The 15,511-nt window shown below is 39.8% G+C and overlaps 1 protein-coding gene across 1 annotated transcript in view; it reads left to right on the top strand.

The window, feature by feature from the left end:
• The window catches only part of PDE1C (phosphodiesterase 1C, calmodulin-dependent 70kDa), a 332,028-nt gene that overhangs the window by 261,283 nt on the left and 55,234 nt on the right, over positions 1–15,511 (top strand). Inside the window, exons 16-17 of the mRNA XM_010829092.1 lie at positions 3,383–3,613; positions 9,805–9,882. Of these exons, the coding sequence (XP_010827394.1) occupies positions 3,383–3,613; positions 9,805–9,882 (309 nt within the window). The remainder of the gene's footprint in view (positions 1–3,382; positions 3,614–9,804; positions 9,883–15,511) is intronic.

Below are 15,511 nucleotides of genomic sequence, written 5' to 3' on the forward strand. Positions count from 1 at the left end.
TGTCTCTGGTTTTCAATATGCTATCTAGATTGGTCATAACTTTCCTTCCAAGGAGTAAGCGTCTTTTAATTTCATGGCTGCAGTCACCATCTGCAGTGATTTTGGAGCCGCAAAAAATAGTCTAACAGTGTTTCCACTGTTTCCCCATCTATTTCCTATGCTACCATTCATTAAGTTAAACATTAATTGCCTATTGTCAGCTGTGGTTAAGCCCAAACAGACTTGTTTCTGAAATGTACCACCCCCAGTTTTTTTTTTTTTTCTAGATTTTCCATATAAAATTGGTCTGACTCAGTTGTCAAATGAATTTTTATTGCTCAGATAATATGTTGTGCTCTTGTAGCAAACCAGAATTTAATACCTTCAGCTTTTATCAAAATTACTTTTAACTTGGAGATATTCTGAATGTTTAAAGTTTGCCACAGATTCAGAGGGGATTCTATAAGGGGATTATACATTATTTTACCTGATGCCTAAGTATAAACGAATTATCTTCCCCCTTGCCCCACTTTCCCTCTCTGTACAGTAAGTACAGTCCTCTCTTTCTTACCTACAGTCAGCTACAGTCAAATGGCTAATTCTTTCAGGACTGGACTTCAGAGTGTGTATAGTTTCTGTATTTTATACTGACCTGGATTGCTGATGATGGAATCAAGTCAGGTTCATAGGCAGACAGGGTGAATCAAAGCCATTGTGTACATTTCATGTAGAAATCAAGTACTTCATGAGCATCTGCTAGGTGACAGACACTATACCAAGCAGTGGGGGTTCAGTGATGGAGGTGACATTTGACCTGTGTTCTTGGGATACTACAGAAGCATGAGAGGAAGTCTGGGTGAACATGAGAGGAGCCATTTTGGGCCTGAGCCTACCGAGGATGCCATTTCCCTGTCTTATTCTGCAAGGGTATTCTTTTACTCTCTAGTTGCACCTTTCTGTAGAAATCAGAAGACCTACCATATATGCACATAATTATGTGACTTTGTAAAGAAATTTTTCTTTACCTTTTAAAAATAATTTTATTTATTTATTTATTTTTGGCTGTGCTGGGTCTTCATTGTTGCATAGGCTGCTCTCTAGTTGTGGTGCGTGGGCTACTTATTGCAGTCGCTTTTCTTGCTACAGAGCACAGGCTCCAGGCATGTGGGCTTCACTGGTTGTGGCACGTGGGCTCAGTAGTTGCGGCTCCCAGGCTAGGGAGCGCAGCCTCAGTAGTTGTGGTGCACAAGCTTAGCTGCGCCATGGCGTTTGGTATTTTCCCAGACCAGGGATTGAATTCGTGTCTCCTGCATTGGCAGGTGCATACTTTACCACTGAGCCACCAGGGAAGCCCTCCTTATCTTTACATTGTAAATTATAAATACATCCTGTGGGGAAGTAGAATGTCATGAAACGGTGAATTGCAAACATTTAAAATTTAAACCAATGCTTGTCAATCCCAATTGTGTGTTAGATCATCTGGAGAGCATTAAAAATATCCTGTTCTTGCCACTCTCCCTCCAGAGTCCAATTTAATTTGTCTGAGATGAGGCCAGTGCATTAGTTTGGTTGAGTAAAGGGGTGGATGGATGAATCAGTGAAAGGATGAATGAAAACTTCATAATGTATTAAGGACATCTGAGCCAGGCAAATTTAAGGGCAAGAAGAGTAAAATGAAGCCAGAGATCATAGACATGCACGAAGTATAATGCCATAAAGCCCTGTGAACATGTGAACCTGAAACCAAATCTGAGCTTTGTGCGCTTTAGCAGCTGAAACAAAGGGAAACACAATCACGTGGATAATGACTCTGGTGCCCATTCGATTAAAAACGCTCTTGTCATCTATGAAAGCCAGATGTTTCCGGACCAAGACTAACCAGGAGAAATAAAGAGGACCCTTGGTTATGAGGTGTGGGATATTTGTAACACATTTAGAGAAAAAAAAAATACAATTAGTCTTTCAGAGTGGAGGTGAAAGACCTTTTGAGTGATTTGAATGCTGGACAGTGAAGTCTCTAGACCCTAAAGCAGAATTGGTCTTTGTTAGGTATCTTCTATTGGTCTCTGTAGGTTACTTCCTACAACCAAGCTTCACTTCATTGCCTCCAGCCTTACATGTCATTCGTCGCTTGACCACATCACCTGTCACTTTTAAGTTGATTTAACCATACTGGCCAACTCACTGTCCCTGGAACATACCAACCTTGGTCCAATCTTATGACCTTACATTTTTTATTTCCTCTGCCTGGAATACTTTTTCCCTTTATTTTTGCATGGTCAACAATTCATCATTCAAAGTTTAGTTAAATCTCCTTCTTCACCTCCTTATGTAACTCTATGTCCTTCACGTATGCTGACCGTTTTCTACCATATTACTCCAGTTTCCTTTCTTTGTAAAGCACCTGAAATTTATCTTAGTGATTCATTAGTTTAATTATTGTCTTTTCTACTCCTTAAGTCTTCTTGCTCACTACTCTATTCCCAGTGCCTAAAATGGTGTTTGACACTGTAGTTGCTCAATAAATATTAATTGAATGAATGTATCAAGTTTTTCATGAATCCTTGATGATAGGCAGTTACCCTATGTGTTTGGTTAAACATAGAGCAAGACCCTTTCAGTCAACCAAATTGTAAATAAGACTGATATCCTCTCATTAAAGAGGAAGACACAGATCAGGATCCCTGGCCATACTCAAGGCCACCTCTCATCTGGTTTGGATACCATTTTGGAGACCATGTTTTTCCGTGAGGCTTCATTACTCTCTTCCCACTTTTAAATTCATAGACAGTAGCCTGAAACTATATGATTTCAGTGGTGGTTTTTGTCCAAGTCTTTTTGTTTTGTAATCAATTTTTTATGTTTAAACTCCAAATGTACATGAAGCTTCAATTTTTACATTCAGTGAGGCTGTAGGAGAGTTTTGTAATGTCTCTGAGCCTTGATTCCACTTTTCAAAAATAGGGTTATGATAATAGTATATGCCATATAAGGTTGAGAATGAGAGGAAGTAATCCTTAAGAAGCACTTAGTGTAATACCTGACACTGAGGATGCATTCAGGAGAACTTATTGATGATAATAGTAATATTAATAATGCCAGTTACAGTATTGGTTTATTAATTATTATTATCCTTATTATTACTTTCTCCCTGCCCCTTCTTCTAACCTACTGTTTTGGGAAGTGACATCACCATTGAACTGATTTTATAGGTTTCCTGAGTATACGTACCAATCTGACTTGAATTAATCAAAATTATATTCCAAACACTTGGTAAACACCTTAGGTCATTTTAGTGCATTAACTCCCAATGCAAACTCTTGTTTTTGTTCAGAGAGACAATTCTCCTAGTGGCATGACTTCTTACCTTTTCTCCACCTTTCCTGACTTGCCCCGGATGCAGAGGAGAAAGCCAAGAAGGAAGCGGAAGAAAAGGCTCGCCTGGCCGCAGAGGAGAAGCAAAAGGAAATGGAAGCCAAAAGCCAAGCTGAAGAAAGTGCATCTGGTAAAGCTGAGAAAAAGACATCTGGGGAAGCTAAGAATCAAGTCAACGGAACACGAACAAATAAAAGCAACAACCCTCATGGGAAAAATTCCAAAACTGAGAAGTCATCAGGAGAAAAGCAGCAGAATGGTGAGTAGAATCGTGCCGGTGAAAGGCTTTTTTCAGGGTGTTAATGATATGATGAATGGACGCTGGCAAAGAACTGCCCCTGCAAGGACAGCTCACAGAGCAGGACAGCCTGGCCATTCCAGCTGCTGCTGATCACATCTCTCTGAGCTGTGGATCCCATCAGGATCCCATCAAAGGCAGCCAGAAGTTTGCTTGGGCCATTGTCTCTGGGGAGATTTATACCTTTGGGCCCTGCCCAGCTGTACTGGAGACTCTGGCAAATGCCTGCTTTCTAAAGGAGAAATTCGTATTAGCAATCCCAGTACAATTTCTGAGTGCTTAGTGTCAGAATGGATGAATGGAAAGGCAGCTTTCTGTATGTACCTTCCCCCGGGAGGGCCGGGATTATGTCTGTGTAAGATCTGTTCGGTCTAGGGATTGCCAGATGTAGTAAATGTCAAATAAAACTTTAAGAAGAGGTGGTGTCTAACGTGGACTTTAAATGCAGAAATTTGGGGGAACACAGGGACTTCTCAGCCGTAGAGAATAAGCGGAGCTAAGGCACAGGGGCATGGAATTGGTTACCTTGTTTAAGGGAACAGCAGGAAGTTCAGAGTCACTGGAGCTGACAAGTGCCAGCTTGTGGTGAGGCTGTTTGGCAGTCCAACAGACCTGGGTTCAAGTCACAGCTATGCCTCTCACTTTTTCTGGTCTTGGCCAGGTTACTTAACCCTCCACTGTCTCTGTAAAATGTGCATAATAATAGTTGCTCACAGCCTGGGCCACTTGTGACCTTTCAACAATAATAGCGATAACAACAACAACAAAACAACTAGCATTTATTGATTATATACCAGGTGCTGTCTTCGGTTCTGTCCTGGGAATTCTGTGGCAGTTTAGGAGTGTTAGGACTCCGTGCTTCTATTGCAGGGGGCCAGGTTTGACCCCTGGTCGGAGAACTAAGATCCTACAAGCCGTACTGTGAGTTAGCTGTGCTTGTGTTTAGTCCTGTCCCACTCTTTGTGACCCTATACACTGTAGCCCACAGTGCTCCTCTGTCCATGGGAATTTTTCAGGCAAGAATACTGGAGTGGGTTACCATTTCCTCCTCCAGGAGATTTTCCCGACCCAGGGATTAAACCTGTGTCTCCTGTGTCTCCTGCATTGGCAGGTGGATTCTTTACCACTGAGCCCCCTGGGAAGCCTGCAAGCTGCACAGCTCGGCCAAAAAATAAATTAAAAAGACCATACTTTAAAAAAGATTTTTAGTAAATAAACAAATTCTCTCTTTACATATTCACTGTCTTATCTACCTGGTAGATCCAGGTGATCTCCTCTGAATGATCTAGCTATGACACTACGCCGCTCAGGTAAATGAGAAGTATGTTGAAAGTGTTAGTGTAACACTCCCCAAGTATTTTTGCAACTGACATATTAACATGTAGAATCAGAAAACAATATTTTAATCCATAAAATAATGCTAATAGCTCATATCATGCCTCAAGAGCTTTGCATAAATTCCTTCAGGTAAGCCCCAAGAGCACCCCAGGAAGCAAGGGAGGCCATTGTTTGACTTGCCCAGCCTGTTAGCAGCCAGGTTCTGGAGCCTGCTCATAACTAATTGACTCTGTATTCAAGTATCATAGTCTGGCAAATATATTCAATTTAATAAGAATTTATAATAGAACTGATGAAGTTTTAGTGCATGCATGCTCAGTTGTGTTCAATTCTTTGTGACCTCATGGACTACAGCTCGCCAGTCTCCTCTGTCCATGGGATTCTTCAGGCAAGAACACTGGAGTGGGTTGCCATTTCCTTCTCCAGGGCATCTTCCCGACTCAGGGATTGAACCTAATCTCCTGCATTGCCGGCAGATTCTTTACCATCTGGGCCACCTGGAAAGCCCTAGAGAGCAATGTAGTATACTCCTTTCTTCCTCCCAAGGAATGAACCAACTGAGAGATGCAAGAATCAAAAAGTGGTCAGAATTTTAGCTCCACTGCCAGTGGAGCTGTGAAGTGAAAAACATAGAGTTGGTCTGCTGAGTGTGGGCTTCTCACATATGGCCTACACTAGGCTTAGCCCACCAGACACCAGCAGAGCAGATGGGCTCAGGTCTCGCCCCATCACTCCACCGGAGCAGGCTCTTTCTGCAGTAACAGAAAAGGGGTGTGTCTTGTGGAAAACACATCTCAAAGGGGGTTGAGGGCTGGACAGTGGGTGGCTGGACTGAACCATGCATATTCAACTCTTCCTTTTAGATAAGCATCTCCTTCCCAAAGGAGGAGTACATAAGGGCTGTGAGAAAGGCAAGATGTGTTTCTTCTCTACGTTTTTCCTATTAGAAATGTGGATTTAAAATGCCTTTTCCTTAACTAAAAAAAAAAAAAAGTTATTATTATGTCAGTAACACTTATGGAATGCATAACATGTACCAGACATTATAGGTGGGATTTTATACACATTAAATCATTTAAAAATCCTAACAACTGTGTGAGGTAGACATACTCATTTCCATTTTGTAGATGAGGAAACTAAGACTCAGAGAGGTTAAATCACTTGCTTAAGCCCAAGGAAACATTCAGTAGAGATTTTAGGCCAAATTCCAGGATAATGTGGATCCAAATTCTATCTTCTTTCACCAGCATGACCCCATTTGAGAGGTTCAGCACTGTTGGGAAGAGCGGGAAATCAGAAGAACATTGAGACTCAACTCTTGTCCACAAAATGTTTATAATCTACTTCTTCCAGGGGTTGGCATACTCTTTCTATAAAGGATCAGATAGTGAATGTTATACGTTGCTGCCATTTGGTCTCTGTTGCAACTGCTTAACAGAGACCTGTTTTAGCACAAAAGCAACCACAGATAACATGTAAACAAATGAGAATGGCTGTGTTGCAATAAAACTTTATTTATGAACATTTAGATTCTCACATAACATTAAATAACCTTCTCTTTTTTATCAACCATTTAATAATACAAAAACTGTTCTTAGGTCGTGGGCCATATTCAACCAGGCAGTGGGGTCAGGTTTGGTCCCTGGGCCATAGTTATATGGTCAGGAAATGAAACCAATGAATACAAATACGCTGGTCACGCAGGAGGTTATACATTCTATGAGACAGGTATAAATTAATACCCAGCGAGGGCAGAGGTGACAATAATTTATCAATATTTTGAAGATAATTAGGGGGAGAGCCTGAAAGGCACAAATAGGAGTCCAAATTTTCAACTAGGCTGGATTGACTCACAACTGTGTTTACTTCCCAAAGTAAGCACTGGTCTGCCATTTCCCTTAAAAATTAAGTATTAAATGAGAGGTGGGAAAATAAATCAATTTTGAGCAGTAATAAGAAAGGCTGATGGTGGTTTGGGACCGGGTTGCAGCAGCCTAATTAAAATGATTTGTAACTGCACAGAAAGGCGCTTTGTTTCCCCATGTTTATTGAATAACAGCTCATATCAGCCGTTAGTCCATTTTCAACCCATGGGAAATTCCTAATGGATTCCATTCAAGGAACATCATAAGACAAACATATGTCACTTTCCTGGCACCCTTCTTTGGGGCTGCCCAAGATACTTTTAGGATGGAACTGAAGGACGTTGGCTCATTGGGGTTCTAGAAGTTTGAGCCCCTATCAGCAATCTTGGGAACCCCTAAGCTTTGGTCTCCATCAAGGCACTTTCCCTCTCAGCCTCCCCAACCCTGACTGAGGAGAAGGCAGGCCAGCCTGCCATGGGCTGCTGGCCAGCATCCAGCACACCAAACCTCTCCTGCTGACTTCCTGGCTTTGCTGCAACTGTGGGTAAAGCTCCAATGCAGGGCAACCCTGAAAGCTTAAATTATTGTGCTTTAGGGGTATGAAGGCTCATTGAGGAAAGAAAGAGCATTTTTCTGCAGGGAATTGGTTTGACTGCAAGGCTCAAGATCATCCTTGAGTTCATTTCTGGCATCCTTAAAACAGGGAAAAGCCAGTGTTTGGACTGTTCCATGGGTCGCCAAGGGAATCCATCTATTTTGGCCATTGGTGGTGGTGGTAACCACGTACTGCACTCAGACTCTTGCTCGCACTCTGGCCAGAGTTGGCTCCCCTTCCCCCAAGCTTAGAATTTGTCAAATTCCATTAAAACTACTTATTTTGTATTGCAAAACTACTTAAGAATGTATTGCAACCTAATTATCTTGAATTATCCTTAGATAATTATCTTGAATTATCCTTGAATTCATCTTGAATTAGCCTTACATAACCATTTCTTTATAAATCAGTAGACCAAAGGCATTTAGAAATGGCAACAGTAAATGGAAGTCTGAAATCTAGAACTTAAACTTCTTAGGGAAGTTGCAAAATACAGTACTTGAGAACTTGGCTTCTAAAATCAGATCCATATGTGTATGTTATGGTCAATTACTTTACTTGTGCTTCAAGTTCCATAGCTATAAAATTGAGATGTTTATACGAGTCTCACATCCATTCATGTATTTAATATTTAAGCAAAATGGTCAGTTGGTCATTTGTCAGATCAATGGTTTAAACCAAATCTAAAGTAGCCAATAGCAACAGTTTTGCTGCAGAGGGAGATACTTCTGCAAAGTTTGGGAGAGATGGGGCCTGGGAGAGTGTGAAACACTAGAAGGCTGGCAGTCCATTGCAACTCAACACGGTTGGCCCGACCAGTGTGTGAACTTGCAGTGAACTCAAGGCAAAATTCAAATTTGGAAGACATCCTCAATCATTTGGTGACTTATTATTCAGCATATTGATCACTTAGTGAATGAATCTTTGATGAATTTATCTATCAATAATAATACCTTCATAATGGGATTGCTGTACAAATTGAGTGAAATGATGCATGCAAAGCATTTAGCATACTGCCTGGCACAAAGAAAGTAGAAAGGGTAAATGTAGCCCTCCCACCACAGGCCCTATTCCCCCTTCTTCCTGGATGCAATAATTATTAGGATCTTTTTGCTTAAATAATGCCAGTAATTCAGTAGTGACCTATTCTTGGTTTTATGCAGGCTAGAAAGAAAGCTGCCATCAGTATGCTTTGTAAGAAAAATATCTGAAACTTGAGAGTTTGAGAAAAATGTTGCCATGTCCTTTCAATGCTAGAAAAGCATATTTTCAAACAAATCTGCCCAAGGATTATTTAACTATCTTGGACAGCAAACATTTTCTGTGTAGGCCCAGATAGTAAATATTCCTGGCTTTGTGTGTCTCTGTTGTAACTGTTCAGCTCTACCACTGCAGCTTAAAAGCAACTACAGACTGTATGTAAATGAATGGGTGTGGCTAGGTTCCAATAAAACTTTACATCCATTAATGGTAACGGGCCAGACTGGCTCGTGGACTGGCTCATGATTTGCTGACTCCTTGCTTTAGAAGAACATGACTATGTTTAGCTTCATCGTTTACTATTTGACTCAAGCCTAGGTACTGTGACTTTCTGTGAGAACTTGTAGATTTTTGACTGTTAGGGATGATAACCCCAACAATTAACAATTTTTTTGCTCTGTAGGACATAACCAGGTTTGTCTCTAACCTAGTAATCTTATTTTAATGTATTTCTAAAACAGCCAGAAATAGCCATTTCCTTATTATCTTCCTGGTTCCCTCATAAATGAATTAAATAAATTTTTGGCATGCATTCACTCTACATTTGTGTGCATAGTGTTTTTTAACTTTTATATATTACACTTCAACAAACTCATTAATTAAAGTGCCACTTTACAGCTCTGTTTTAGAGCTGTAAAGCCGTCATTGAGTGAAGTGCGAGATAGCACATTCAATACCTTAAATGCATTTGTCCTTATATTATGTCTATAAAGTAGGCATTATTATCCCCATTGTGCAGCTAAGGAAAAGCACATAGAAGTTAAACAGTAGCTATTAATTAATATAACTTAGAGTAACTCAGGTTTTTCCTCACTCCACAGCCTAACAGTAAAGCTTAACTGCATGCCTTGGAAAATAAACATCATTGACTTAAGTACAATCTTGTTTAACATGAACTTTTAGTCTTGATTTCCAGATCATAATCCAACTTCCAGGACCTAATCCAATTTCCTGATATTTACACTCAGACGTGTAAGCCCTCAAGACGAAATTGATGCAGTGCTTTGTTTTCTTTTTTTATCTTGACAGGTTTAAAGACATTTATAACTTCCCCGGGCTTTATACATACTGTTTGTCATGTTTATTACTTTCAGGTGACTTGAAAGATGGTAAAAATAAGACAGGCAAGAAGGATCAATCCGATGTCGGAAATGATTCAAAGAAAACAGATGGTAAGAGCATAATTCCCATTATATTTTTCCATAAAATGTGCAATTTAATGCAAGCTTGTTAGAATTACACATAAAGTTGAAATTGTGGTTGTTAATATAGTCTTATACCCCAAAAAAAACATTCACTACATTTAAAGAATACTATTATCCCTTTTTCAATAATTTATAAATTATTCTTGTATCTTTTCCCTTCCACCATACTTTCTCTATTACAAATGTATTCTGTACTCTTTCTTTTCCCACTTGCCATTTTTCATTTTAAGCTTTTTGAAAAGTTGATTCTGGGATTGTTGAATGGAATGGAATGGAATATAAGTCTTAATGAATTATTCAATATAAATGGGAAATGTGCCATGTTTTCAGTTTTTTTTTAACCTTTAATGAGTTACTGCTTTTGTGAAAAACAAAAACAGAAATCTGTTCAGTGTTATCAGTATGTCAGGAGAACCACATACTGGAATGTGGGTAGCTGTAGAATAATAGTTTGGTCAGCAAGAATATGTTTTAAAGGCAAGTTTTGAATGAGAATCCCAAACCAGCTAGAATGAACCTACATTGTAATGGGCTTCGTGAGCATGGCTTTTGCTTTGCATAAATAGCATTCTAGTCTTTCTAAAATCTGAAAGTTCAACTTATATTACCAAATTACCCCTTTGTACCATTTGATTGAAAAAACTATTCTCACCTTTTATACAATCCTCCTGTTTCAGTTATAACATGGACTCATTACTAGTTATACATATACATGATATTAAACTAAAAATGGAAATTTTAGGGAGTAGTTTTTGTTAGAGTCCCAGGAGCTAGTGGTAAAGAATCTACCTGCCAATACAGATTAGAGGTAAGAGACGCAGGTTCAGTCCCTGGGTTGGGAAGATCCCCTGGAGGAGGGCATGGCAACCCACTCCAGTATTCTTGCCTGGAGACTCCCATGGACAGAGGAGCCTGGTGGATTGCAGTCCATGGGGTCGCACAGAGTTAGACATGACTGAAGTGGTTTAGCACACACAGCACACAGACTCTTTGAACCGTACCTCCCTGCAGACATTGTATTGGAGGCTAAATAGTTTAGTTATTCAAAGAAGAACAAATGCAGGGTAATCAGGTTGAGGAGTAAGAATTTTAGATACTCCTCCTCATACATCTGTTGAAAAGAATCTCCTTAAGCTTTTATCTCTAAGCCATTGTGATGTGCTGTCTTTACCCATATGCATGAAATCAGTTCTTTCCTTGAAGATCATTCAAATAGTTCACTCCAGGTGTCTTGTCACATAATACCTGGGGAACACACATGTCCAATTTTTTTTTTTGCCATATTGTTTATGCAAATGGAAGCCATTTGCTTAATACATACCCTCTTTGATTGATTGTGACTAAGATGTGAATTACAGGGAGATGAAATAGAATCCCTAATGATGGCCTCTTAGCCAGATTCTGTTATGGGTAAGGTTTGTTCAAGTATGAGACATCATTACACCAAGTCAAGGTAACACAAGCCAGAATATGTATAGTAGAGGAGAATGGTGTTAGTTATAAACCCAGCATCTGTACACCTCCAGCCTGTATCCAGTGACTGACCCATCTGAATTCCTACAGCCTAAAAAGCCTAGAATAAATCAATTCCCAGATCTTTAATGTGGAATCTTAAATCTTGTTGCATTTTTGTATTGTACTATAAATAACTGTTATGATGTATTCATGTGAGCATTATAGTTTAAATTTTATTACCTTCATTAGGCCCCTTTACCTGTGTCCTTTTTAATTGAATTATCACCAGATGTTTTAAATAATTAAAACTTCTTTTTGGTGGGGAGAAGTAATGAAATAGATATTTTGTTCTATTGTACAAAAAAGTATAAAGCTTGATTATTTAATGAACAGGATTCTTGATCCCTTAGGACAATGAACAGGAGGCAGTAAATAAAGAAGGGACATTTTCTGATGTCTATACTTTTTCCTTCCATAACTTTAACCTTCACTGATTCTAATAGGGTCTGGTGTATCCCTATACTTGTAAGTTTGAACATGAACAACTGTGTGTTTTAATTTAGTTGATGGTCTAACATGACATCAGTAATTACCATTGCTTTGATATCATCAGGAATTAGACCATTATGCTTTAGTTACTTGTGCTATGTTATCTTAGCCCAATATCTCATCAGGAGTAAAGTTATTTCTTGGTGGCATGAAGTAGAAAAGAATTTGTTCAGCTTCATGTACCCCTTGTCCTTTGGTCATTAAAATTCTCTACCTCAGAAAAAATTTTTATGTAATAAGCACAATATAATGGGATCAAATAAGAAACAGTATAGAAAATTAAGGGCTTCTGTGGTGGCTCAGATGGTAAAGAGTCTGCCTGCAATGCGGGAGACCTGGGTTCAATCCCTGGGTTAGGAAGATCCTCTGAAGGAGGGCATGACAACTCACTGTAGTATTCTTGCCTGGAGAATCCCCATGAACAGAGGAGCCTAGTGTGCTACAGTCCATGTGCTACAGTGCAAAGAGTCAGACACGACTGAGCAACTAAGCACACAGAGAAAATTAAAACACTTTGCATCTCTACTAGGGTGTTTTCAGTTCTTATTGGAAGATCTAACAGCATAGTGGTTAAGTTCCTGGGTTCTGGAGCCAGGTATTTTGGGTTAAATCTCGCCTCTACCACTTACCAGTTTTCTTAACTTTGGACAGTTAATATTATTTTAAAAATGAAGTGCCAGCTGGATGGAGAAATTTGAGGTGTCTCTTCCTCTCTCTTTGTCCCTGGAATGCACAACCTGCCTACTCTTTCTGAATGAGGAAATTTTCCAAGGAGGCAGCCTTGAGAGAGTAAGGCAGTGTTGCGATCATCTACACTGAATACATGATTGAAACCCAGTTAAAGCTTCTATGTGAGCTTTTGAGATCCTTGCTGGCAGGTGCACAGAGCTACTTGTCTTAAAGTCTGCACGAGACAAGTCTCTTATGAGATCCTCTGGAGAAGGAAATGGCAATCCACTCCAGTATTCTTGCCTGGAGAGTTCTATGGACAGAGGAACCTGGCTTGCTACAGTCCATGGGGTCGAAAAGAGTCAGACATGACTGAGCGACTAGTACAGAGTTATAATAGACTTCAGAATTTATTATAATTTTGAACCATAGGAATAATCACATAAAATTTAATTTAGAGTGATACCTCAAAGTTTAGACACCTCATTTAATATGTTGGAAATGTAGTTTGAGAGAAGCGTTAGTAAATGTAGCATTGCATTGTGCTTAGAGCATGGATTTAGATCAGAAAGAACTAGATTCCTGTGCCAACAATAGTGGTAGTCCTATGACCTTGGATGAATTATAATCTTACTGTGCTTCTGTTGTTATCACCTATAAGAATGGTGATAAAGATTCTTCATAGGGGTTGGAAAGCAACTGGAACATTGCTGTCTATATGGTAAATGCTCAATATATGTTAGTTTTCCTAAAAATGATATGTATGTCAGTTAGATCTATTGATTTTCAGAAACTATCTAGTGACAAACAGATACACTTTGAACATTTCTTTTTAATGGCTCTTACTACATCTGATGACCAAGGGGAGTCGATTTAACTATTTTTAATGCCCTTACCCTTAGTACAACCCCTGGGAACCAGCTCTAATTTTTGAAAGGGAGTGCCCAAGCACTGTTCAGTGCCCAGTGTGATCAAACCCACTCTGTTTAGAAGTTTCAATATTGTATACGTTCAGAAAAAAACCCAGTGGGAACTAGACCACAGTTGGTTATTCCGCAACTCCAGTGAGCGGTGGAAGACAGAGAGGGAAGGAGCATGTGCTGAAAGGGGTAAATTACATACTGGCATAATGAACACATTGCAATTGTAAATTATCTCTGTCAGGCTGCTGAAGTACTGTTTAATACCCTGCAGCACTAATTTTTCTAACTGACTTCAAAGAATGAAGGCTCTTTGACAAATACCTTGTTTATTCTTAGGGAGAAATGTACTAACATAAAAAGATCTAGGCTTCTGAGCCAAGATTCTCTCAGGGCCTAAAGTTTTACATGATCTTTGGAAGACTTGTAAGGTACTATGTGAGTGAATTATTTTCAATGTGTTTTTAGTCATGTTTGAAACAGCATAGCTGTAATTTTTATAGTTGCCCAGAAATATGAAGTTGCCCTTAACTTTACTCCACTGCATTAACAGAGATATAAGAGACAGCCACTGTTTGTGTCTCTCAAATGATTGACTATAATTAGGCCCTGCAGGGTTATTTATCAAGTCCCAGTAGGGCAGTACAGCACCAATTTTTCCTTTATTGAATGTTCTGAGAAGTAGAATGCTTAAAGATATTGGTTCATTAAATTTTGGTTAGTTGTGAAGAGTTGACATCTGCTTCTCCAAAGAGGATGACCAAGAATTAGATTTACCCTTCCACTTGAAACATTTTTTAATAAAGACAATGTATGTGGAAGAATGGTTTTCAGGAGATGAAGACATTAAGAAATATTGGACATCATGAAATGAAAACAGTCTGTCTAAGAGACAAGAAGCAAATGAAGTAAGCCCTACAATTGCCTCAGCTTACTGCAATTAGTGGGTTTCCAGGCAGACCTGAGGGACTCCTTGAGCTGAGGAGTTGACTGAGGATGCAGGGAGGCTAAAGTGGCTATGATTAACAGCATAAAGTATCAGAGAGAAAAGAGCTGTAGAGAGATAGAACTCTAGAAATCTAAAGAGCATTCATCAGAGTACTGATGGGCCCATTCAATGAGGAAACTACCTGAGACCAGAAATGAACCATTCAACAGGTCTAGAGGAAACAGTCCTGATCTTTACACTTCACAAAGAGCAGTAAAAGTGCCTATTCTCTCTAGCCAGATTAGAATCCTTCATAATTTAGAGAATTAGTTATAATACTCATAAATGTCTTGCCTTAGCTGGGGAATAATTCAGTTCATTTCAGTCGCTCAGTCGTGTCCGACTCTTTGTGACCCCGTGAACCGCAGCACGCCAAGCCTCCCTGTCTAGCACCAACTCCCGGAGTCCACCCAAACCATGTCCACTGAGTCGGTGATGCCATCCAACCATCTTATCCTCTGTCATCCCCTTCTCCTCCTGCCTTCAATCTTTCGCAGCATCAGAGTCTTTTCAAATGAGTCAGCTCTTCGCATCAGGTGGCCAAAGTATTGGAGTTTCAGCTTCAACATCAGTCCTTCCAGTGAACACCCAGGACTGATCTCCTTTAGGATGAACTGGTTGGATCTCCTTGCAGTCCAAGGGACTCTCAAGAGTCTTCTCCAACACCACAGTTCAAAAGCATCAGTTCTTCAGGACTCAGCTTTCTTCACAGTCCAACTCTCACATCCATACATGATCACTGGAAAAACCATAGCCTTGACTAGATGGACCTTTGCTGGCAAAGTAATGTCTCTGCTTTTTAATATGCTGTCTGGGTTGGTTATCGAAGGCAGTGGCAACCCACTCCAGTACTCTTGCCTTGAAAATCTCATGGACGGAGGAGCCTGATAGGCTGCAGTCCATGGGGTCGCTAAGAGTCAGGCATGACTAAGCGACTTCACTTTCACTTTTCACTTTCATGCATTGGAGAAGGAAATGGCAACCCACTCCAGTATTCTTGCCTGGATAATCCCAG

The sequence above is a fragment of the Bison bison genome, unplaced genomic scaffold, assembly GCF_000754665.1.
Source record: "Bison bison bison isolate TAMUID 2011002044 unplaced genomic scaffold, Bison_UMD1.0 scf7180017858770, whole genome shotgun sequence".
NCBI lineage: Eukaryota > Metazoa > Chordata > Mammalia > Artiodactyla > Bovidae > Bison > Bison bison.